The sequence below is a fragment of the Euprymna scolopes genome, chromosome 9 (assembly GCF_053919585.1).
Source record: "Euprymna scolopes isolate OS-2025 chromosome 9, ASM5391958v1, whole genome shotgun sequence".
Taxonomy (NCBI): Eukaryota; Metazoa; Mollusca; class Cephalopoda; order Sepiida; family Sepiolidae; genus Euprymna; species Euprymna scolopes.
Window position 1 is genome coordinate 15,111,374 of NC_136490.1, and position 10,165 is coordinate 15,121,538.

Consider the following 10,165-nt stretch of genomic DNA (forward strand, 5'->3'; position numbering starts at 1 on the left):
ATATATATATATATATATATATATATATATATATATATATATATCGTCATTTGCTCCATTAATTTGAAAAAAGTCTTCTCGTTGAATTAATGGTTCCATTTGAGGGAAATTTTGACTAGGTACATCAGCATAAGTTGAAAGAATATGAAGATCTGCAATAAGAATGTATTAGAAATGACTGGAAAACCATTGTATTTCCGAACGAAGTTGGAGGCAGAGGTTTTATTGCAAACTCAACCTCCACATTCTTTAATAATCTTGGTCTTTCTTTGTCAGACAAGAATACATAAACAAAATATCAGACAAGGCTCTATCTGCATCATCGTTAATATGGCAATCCCACGGACAGACAACAATTCAACAAAGTCTGGTGGTATCGTGAGATACTGCTGGGTGCTTTGGGCTAGTGGTAATGATGCTTCGGCCCCGAAACCATGCTTGAACCTCGAGTCATCATCTGATCAAGGATTTGTTGGGAGCAATACTGCTGCAAAAGCAACAGTAATTGTTTAAACAATTATATATATATATATATATATATATAACTACTTAATTTACTCACATAAAATTAATATACGAAAGTATAGATTTATGCGTACACTTTAAGTATTTACTTCAAAAGTGCTCAATACGTAGGTAGAGCTAGTTAGTAATTTATAAAATATATATGGTGATTAAGCTACACTGAATATTCTGCATTTTATCTGCATAAAGTCTGAAGAGTCCTGGAGTGGATGAAACGCGGAATATTCAGTGTAGCTTAATCGCCATATATTTTATAAATTACTACATATATATATATATATATATATATATATATATATATATATATATATATATATATATATATATTAGTGGCCTGTCAAGGCCAGAGAGGAGACAACCAAACCAAAAAAAAAAACCCTAAGCGAAATTCATCCCAAAGCAGGAAAACTAAAGCTGACTTGCCTTGACACTATATATACAAATGTAGGCAAATTTGAGCATATTTTATGTGTTTGGAAATATATATATATATTTATTTTTACCAACTGTTATAAAATTTTAAGCATAAAATAGTATTATAATCTTCAAAAAGCCTGGAAACTTTCACGTAGTTTCGTCGCATTAAACCAAAGATATGAGCATTTCAATATTCATTTTGGCTACGAGTATATATATATCACCATTTTTCGAAATCAGCAACTATTGATTAGAAGTTAACAAATGAAAACTCGTTGGAAAGCTAATGACCTGAATTGTGTAGTGGATTATATGACATTTGCCTTTAAGGTCGCACATTTAGGAGATCATCCATTATGCAGAGCTTATGTTTTGGCACTTTTTTACAACCATAAAATGTTTCAATCATAGCCATTTATTTTCCTAGTTTTGCATATAAATTACAAAATATCCGATATTCCTCAACCTCTGGCCTTGATGGAGGGGAGACAAAAACTTGCTGCTATGTTTTCAAATGATTTGAAATAACAGCAAGGAGAGACTTGATTCCAGATATTTCTCATATGTTATATCTCCCCTCTGGTTTTCATACATAAAGTAAATTTCACAGTATATAAGGATTATTTGATACTAGAGATATTCATAATCGTATCCTATTTCCAAAAGTAGGGAGATATAACATATGAGAAATATTTGGAATCAAGTCTCTCCTTACTGTTATTTCAGATCTTTTGAAACTGTAGCAGTAAGTTTTAGTCTCTCCTCCATCAAGGTCAGAGGTTTTGGAGAAATATATATATATATATATATATATATATATATATATATATATATATATATATATATATATATATATATATATATATATATATTATTGTAACCCGGATATAAGAGACACAAATATGAGAAAATGGATATAAGAGAGATTTTCTCTGATCTTAAATTAGAGTATGTGTTAATGTTCAATGTAATAAGTGAACTGTAGGATCCGGGTAAGAAGTCTCTTATATCTGGGTTACACTGTGTGTGTGCGTATATGTAAACATACATATCTATTTATATGCATGCATACCCACACACATATATATGCATCTATATTCTATGACAATTGAGCAATACAAAATCTTTCACTTCATCCACGTAGGCTACAATGCATAGAACCCATGTTATCAGGTGTTTATGTACACACGTGATGTTTAGGTTAGACAGCTAGCCAATCAGATTCTTTTTCATTATTATTTACTAATTAATGTTTCTATTAGGCAATGGAAGGGCTTCTCTCAGACAAAGGATCGATTTTATTTCCTCTTATTTGTTTTGTTTTGAAGAGGGGTTACTCATATTTTTTTGTGAATTTGTTGAACTAATAGGTAACACAAAAACTCATAACCTCTCTCTCTCTTTCTCTCTCTTTGTATATATATATATATATATATATATATATATATATATATATATATATATATATATATATATATATATATACTAGCAGGGTGACTCGACGTTGGCTGCGATTTAATGATAATCCTTGAATGTTTTACACTCTCATATTTTTATTAACATCGAATTCGATGAAATAGCCTATTTTTCAATCAAATCAATTGATTGCCTTCTCTGATTGGAAACCCATCGCGATGTACCTGGAAGAAGCTTCACATGCCTCTTGCTGTGACTAAGATCACAATATATTTTAGTCTACATCGCACGGTGGAGAACCTACTGTTGATTTCATGAACTTATTTTTATATATAACATGCCTGGGTGCCCGGCGTTGCCCGGATGTTTGGAGTTGTGTGTTGAGCAAAAAAAAAAGGGATAGTAAGCAAGCAGGCTCGAACCCATACCACGAAGGAGGAAAAGAACGTAAAAAAGAAAACATGACATCTTTGCTGTTGTGCCTATCGCCAAACCGGAAGTGACGAATGTTTAAATTAACGCTAGTCAATCGAAAAGAGGTGATGATTTTCGAAAATATCGGCGAAAAAAGCGACCCCTCCCTGTAGAAAAGTGCCCAGTTGAGAGTTAAGAAATTTATGTCTTTAGCCAATTTTTCGATATTTGTCGTCCGAAAGATCGAGCCTCAAAATGATACCAATCTTGTGAAAATCCGTCGTCTCTGTGGAAAGTTTTAGGCAGACATATATACATACATACTGTTATACCAGCCTTCCTTGAACAGAGGAATTTGCCCGATTAGCACTATAAATAGTGCTAGTCATTCCAACACCGGTGGAAGTAAGGATGATGCTCAGAGGCTAAGGGGTAAGGGTGGAGAGTTATATGTTTTAGTTTCGATTCTAGTTGATGGAACCCAAGACCCATTATAATGCGTTCCACAGACGGGCAGTTCTAAGAAAGAACCTCTGCTTATGGAATTTTCATTTAGTCTTGGGCACAGATATGGAGTTAGAAAAGTTGTTGGAGTTTGTTTTATGCTAGACGAGTATTTGTTGTGAACGTTTTATGAAGAGTAACTATAGATTAGAGCTCAGTCGAGTTAAAGCATTTTAATTTTAGTCGTCGAGGTGTAAGCATCGGTGCTACATACCCCACCATGTGGGACTCCATCAAAATCCATGATGTATTAAAGACACACCACCAGGGACCACTTTGAAATGATTCGACTTTATTCGAATAGTCTAGTGTTAAGTTAAAACTCCTTTCAGTTAATTCAGCAAAGTAAAATGATAAATCTATAGAAAACTAGCTATAAGCCTGGTGTTGCCCGGTCGTATATTATGCATTAACATGGTATTATTATAATTTCTGCAGATTGATGATGTATTATTTTAGAAAAAATGATTTGCAGCAGTTTTAAATGGTACCCCTTGTTTTATTATAAATTGAACTTATAAAGCAGAAAAAATTAAAATGACATGCTGAGGTACACCCAGGCTCGAACACGGGATCTTCTGATTTGTAATGGAATGATCTACCACTAAGCTATATCTCCAGATTATTATAAATCTCTCTCTTTTCTTTTTTTTTTTTTAAGAAGAAATGATTTGCTGAAATTTTATTATCGTCCTTGGCCAGTGTAACATAAAATATTCCCCTGTAAAAATTATTCTTTTTTTTATCCATACGAGAGAAAATCTATTTTAAAATCGGATTTTTTTCGATTTTTTATATTATCGGATGAATTTCTGTACAAAACATATCTAAGAACACTGCCAGACATATAAATTAGCTTTGTGTGAAATTTAGGAAAAAAAAAAAAAGGCTCGGCCGTTTCGGAACCCATGAGGAAGGACCCCCCACCCACACACACACACACACACACAGTGACTGTTATATACTAGTAGATAGATAGAATATTCATTAACGAATTGAAAATTAAACTTTTGAAAATACGATTTCTTAAAACTTTTAAGACAACAAAGATTAAAAATTATTCATAGAATTTATAACTAGGGCTGTGACAACAGCATATTATTTTCATTTCTGGACTCTTGAGTATATATCCGTTAATATCTTATATGTTTTTTATATAGACTGATATGGTTCTCGATTTATTAACTGTGTCTAACTGTGTCGGATATATACTCGAGAGTCCAAAGAATATGATGTTGTCACCACCCTATTTACAACATTAAAGTAATTGTTATATAAGACAAGGTAGCATATTTCGTCATTCATCCACAAATTAAAAACTTGAAAAGATTTATATTAATTATTTTTAATCCCTATTGTATAAATTAGCAACATAATATTCATTTATTCTTTCATTTAATTTGAGCGAGTCCATGATTTAAAGTGGGGATAAAAGGTAATAATGGGCGTACTCATGATGAAACATAAAAGTGGGTTCACTTGGAGAAATTGTTGCCTAAGAAGATTACGAGATTCATAAACCAGTCAATCCAACCTGTTATGATAATTCCTTCATTGCCTTATTCAACATGTCTTCACTTTAAATCGTTAAAGATTGTTGCAATGTTTTTTATACAATGAGGGAAAATTGGAAGGTTCTACTTATAGACACTGACGATAGGAACTGACCAATCAAATGGAGCCAGGTTCTGCTAGCAACCAATAAGGAACCGGAATTGCTCCATAAAAGAATTTGACTTTTTAGAATTTCTACACATAATATTTTTGTCTTACCATAAGAAAGATCTTTGCTCTTTGCCTGAAAAACTTTTAAGTTCAAGACTTATACAGATCAGCTACCCACTGAAAACTATTTTTCATCTCCAAGACTTATACAGATCAGCTACCCATCGGAAACTCTTCTGAAATTAAACATGGCTTTCAATTCAAAATTCTGGGATTGAAAAACACTTTACACTCTGCCATAATATTTTATGAGATTGAAATAAAAGAAACTGAAAGCTCCAAGAAAAAAGTTTTTAAAAAGTCAAAATGATTTTTACCATCGGAGAATTATCAAATCAGTCATGATTTTTTTTTTGTGAATCAATACAATGAATTAAATTAAAAATATTTCGTCTTTTTTTTTTCAAGAAACTAAAATAAATTAAGAAGCGACAAGACAATAACACGCCTTTTGGAAAAAATAAATTATTTACCTACGAGTTCAACTTGGGTAAATTTTGTTAGATTCGAAAAAAAAAAAAAAAAAAAAAAAAAAAATCTCCACTGAAGTTCAAATAGGCACAGAAGTCTCATCATATTTAATGAAATGTTTCCAGACATAAAGTATTCGTAGAGTTGCTTTTGTTTCCCCAAAAACTATTTCCAGAAACTATTTTTCTTTGACCGGGGAAGGGGGACACTTTTTGGTAAAGAGAAAAAGAAAGGAGAAAAAATGATTTTGAGACAATATAAAGAGACACATTTTTTTTTTATTCTAAACGCACAAAATACATTTCTAAAGAAATGCTGCACTTGTATTCAGGAATATCTTAAAGAAGGTCAAAGTTTAGATTCACTATTCTTTGATAACCTGGATGATGACAATGTGTGCAGAATCCTGTCAAAGCCACAATATGTCACACCAAAATGGAAGGAAGCCAGCAAATGAAGGATAAATTTTATATATCTTTATATTGAAAAAGAAATCTTACACGTAACTGTGAACTGTTGGCTCACAACCAGCACTATTTTTAAAAACATTTTTTTGCATGACTAAAACTAACAAGTCTCGTTACTTCTACACTTATGGATAATGTGAAAGTAAAGAAACTTATTTTTTTTATGTAATTTGCATATGTAGTTATAGTACATACGGATGCTCTATGTCAGGCATGTCAAACATGTTGCCCGCAAGAAGCAGAATTGCGGCCCCACAGACAATTTTAAGCAACTTGGAAAAATCAAGGAGGAAAACGATAAGATCAAAATAAGAGGTGAGTTCGAAAAGTAGTTAAAATTTCTTATTCATCCTCGCTTTAGGAAAGTCTTTTTTGATACTGAGCCCACATATCGAAAGCTTACAACGTCGCAAACTATCATGCAAACTATCACGACTTCTCATTACTTTCCTTAGTTTCCCTTTCTTACACAGGGTACCTTTCTTAGCCCTACACCGACTTCTGGCGGTGTTATTCACTTCCTTTTCTCCTGCACGCCAACATGCTGTCCCAGTGGTAGCTTATCTTTTTTCACTCCCACCTCGACGTTCTGCACCAACGCTGTAAGTCCTTCTTTTCTTTCTTTCTTTTTTTTGATATTTGTTTCTCTGAGGGCCCACTAAAGCTAAATTAGCGGTGATAAGACAAAAACTTGTCCCTTCGAAAAATTTAATCTCCTGCTAGTTGTGGGTTTTGTAAAATTAAGTTTTGTTGCAATTAAAATTATAAATGGTTTCTGCTCACAAAGTTGAATTTATTTTATTTTTCATTAATACATATTTTTAGGCATTAATCAGAGAAATAACAGCAACAACGACAGTAAAGAAAGCAATTCTATCCACAATATTATTTTTTCTTTTAAAATTAAAAATTCTAATTGTTTTTATATTTTTAATTTGTTGCATTTTTTTTTAGTTTTAATTGTTTCGTTTTGTTTTTAATTTTAAATTCGTTTTGTATTTAAAGTCAATAAACATTGGTTTTGTTAGATTTGTTTTATCTTTTTTCGACTCGCACCCATGAAAACTGACAAAACGTAATTTTACAAAACCCACAACCAGCAGAAAATTCAATTTTTCGAAGGGACAAGCTTTTTGCTTTATCACCGGTAAATTAGCTTCAATGGATTCTCAAAGAAACAAATACTCTTTTTTTTTTACAGAATTTATTGACTTTCAATTTTTTTACATCGTTATTTGGACTCACATTTTCATGGCTTTCGACTTTTAATGATTTCCTGCTTCTTTCCCTCTTACCTACTTGTCACACTGTCACCGTATTTCTCTTTTTCCTTTCCTTTTCAGTTTTTACCTTCTTCTCTTTTCAATAAACATGTCGATAAGCAAATTGTCTTCATAAAGTGATAAATCGAAAAAATATTGTGCCCGTGACGTTCTAAGGCTTTGATTGGTGGTTTAAATGTAAAGAATAACTTTTCCAAAGCAAGGATAGATAAGAAATTTTAACTCTTTTTCAAACACACCTTATTCTGTATTTATTTTATCTACTTTTACATTTCCTGCCGTGTAGGCCTTATATCTATATTGCTTTTTACTATTGTGTACTTTTTATTAAAATCGACTTTTATAACTCAAAATATGAATCGGGTAATACTGTTCAGGGGTTAGGTTCATTTGTGATAACTGCTTTTATTGATATTTTATAAATATTTTTCGTTGTGTTTGATTTTATTTTGACTTTTTAATTTTCCAGATTGCACATTGTTTTTAAAATGGCTATTGCTTCTGCAACTAAGAAAAAAAGAAAGGTAAATAAAGAAGAGTGAATGTGTCAAGAAAAATGGGAACTACAGTATTTTTGCACAGAAGTGAATGGAAATATATATTGTTTAATTTGCAATAACCATATTTTTACACCGAAGGCATATAATCTGCAAAGACATTATGAAACGAATTATCTGTCTTGTAATAAATATGAAGGCTCCATGCGTGTTTCAATGCTCAAAGAATTGACGGTTAATTTGACACAGCAACAGGCCTTTTTTTACAAAAAGTCAGAAAGTAAATGTCACTTCCGTTACTGCAACTATGAACTCAGTCGATTTATAGCGATGCATGGGAAATCCTACACCGAAGGAGATTTTGTGAAACAATGCCTTATAAAAACGGCCGAAGTTGTGTGTCCGGAAAAATCACACTTGTTCAAAAATATTTTCCCCACCAGGAACACTGTTGCTGCACGGATTGATGAAATGTCACGTGATTTGAAGCAACAGTTGAAAGCTGAATCATTAAGATTTGAACAGTTTTCAATTGCAATTGCTGAGGCTGTCGATATCACTGGGATAGCACAGCTTGCGGTCTTCATCAGGGCCTGTGACAGTAAATTTAACATTTATGAAGAACTGATTCAACTAATCCCTATGCATGACACTACAACAAGCCAGAACATCTTTGAGAACGTTGAATGGGTTCTGCATGAATATGATTTAGATTTTAGCAAGCTTGTATGCTTGTCTACTGACATAATGGTTGGCAGCTGCCAAGTTACAAGCAAAAAAAAAAGAATTTACATCCGGATTTGTTATTTTCACATTTCCACTGTATTATTCATCAACAAAATTTGTGTTCAAAGATTTTAAAATTGGATCATGTGCTTAGTTTAGTCATAAAGACAGTGAACTATATCAAAGGTCGTTCTCCCAACCACCGTCAATTCAACCAGTTGTTAGAAGATATGGATAATCAGTTCACCAATGTTCCATTCGACACAGATGTACGCTGGTTGTCATGCCACAAAGTGTTGAAAAGATTTTATTTGTTAAGACAAGAAATAATCACTTTTTTGGAGATGAAAGGTGAAAACACTGATGAAATGAAAGATGAAAGTTGGCTCCAGGATCTGGCTTTTGTCATGGACATTACAGCACAATTAAACGATCTCAATTTGAAATTACAAGATAAGAACAATCTCATCACTCATTTGTATGATGACGTCAAATGCTTCATTACAAAGTTGAGATTATGAAAGGCACAAGTCTCAAATGAAAATTTAATTCATTTTCCTACGTGTAAAGAGCTAAAAAAAATAGTACTTATACTAAGTCATCACTAAGTTTTGCCAAGTATGACAATCACCTGGAATCATTGTCAAAGGAATTTCAAAAAAAATTTCGTGATTTCTCATATTTTGAGCAAGAGTTTGCATTATTCACAGTGCCGTTTACTTTTGATGTTACTAAGGCAGACGAAAGCCTACAAATGGAACTGTTAGAAATGCAGTCAGAATCTTTACTCAGAGCAAAGTATTTTGAAGTGGGAACACCTGATTTCTTTTCATACCTTCCAAAAAGGTTTATAAATTTCAGAAAGTTTGTCACACGGATTGTGGCAATGTTTGGTTCCCCCTATTTGTGCAAACAATTATTTTTCTTCATCAAATTAATAAAGACTTCTCAGAGAACTAGGGTGACTGACAAACACTTATCTTGTAAAGCTCGGAAATACACAGAAACTTCAGCCAGACATACCAAAGCTCGACAAGAACAAGAGGTGTCAAACCGTAGGACAAAACACGAAACATGTTTGAGTACTTGATAATAAATGTTCATTTTGAATTATTATTATTTATGTGCATTGAATTTGTTGCATTCAAATGTTGGCTATGTATGTTGCTTTTTAAATTTTCGTTATATTGAAATAAAGAACAAATTTATATGTCATGCTAATTTCCTTTGTTATATTCTTTTGTTAAACTACAAGTACTTTTAACTTGCATTCTTGAATATGACCAAACTATTGCATGTTTCTAAATTACCGGTAAAAGAAACATATTCAGCAATGATTTTTATTTAACGACTTTGATTAATATTGTAGGGGTGCGGCCCTCATGCAAACACAAACTGATTCATGATCTGCTTCTTCATCTAATTAAGTGTGAATCGATGTCGTCGGCAGATATAAATAAATAAAATATATATTTAAAATAAACAGAAATATTTATGAAAAAAAATATCAATCTAAAAAACATCTTACATGGATTTCAAAAATATTCATACAAAGGAATCAAAATATCTATTGCTTTTGTCATAGTTTGTTTTAATATCTGTTTTTGATATTGCGATAGGATGCACCTGGTAAGATTCTAAAAGGAGATTATAAAGGGGAGATAAATGGATTAGAGAGATTATAAAGGGAGATAAATGGATAAGAAAGATTATGAACGAA

General features: G+C 32.1%; 1 protein-coding gene across 1 annotated transcript; it reads left to right on the plus strand.

Moving 5' to 3' along the window:
• The first annotated feature begins 330 nt into the window (after positions 1–330).
• On the plus strand, positions 331–8,966 carry LOC145285030 (general transcription factor II-I repeat domain-containing protein 2-like). The gene is made up of 3 exons (XM_080134106.1): positions 331–501; positions 7,861–8,445; positions 8,574–8,966. Exons 1-3 carry the CDS (start codon positions 331–333, stop codon positions 8,964–8,966), a joined length of 1,149 nt encoding a protein of 382 aa, XP_079990232.1.
• The last annotated feature ends 1,199 nt before the right edge of the window (positions 8,967–10,165 follow it).

Excerpts from the sequence above, each read along its gene's own strand:
- LOC145285030 (XM_080134106.1), top strand. The coding sequence starts at position 331 with ATGGCAATCCCACGGACAGACAACAATTCAACAAAGTCTGGTGGTATC. Across the intron at positions 502-7,860 it reads ATACTGCTGCAAAAGCAACA|GCATATAATCTGCAAAGACA; the intron begins GTAATTGTTTAA and ends TTTACACCGAAG. Across the intron at positions 8,446-8,573 it reads ATTTAGATTTTAGCAAGCTT|ATTTTAAAATTGGATCATGT; the intron begins GTATGCTTGTCT and ends TTGTGTTCAAAG.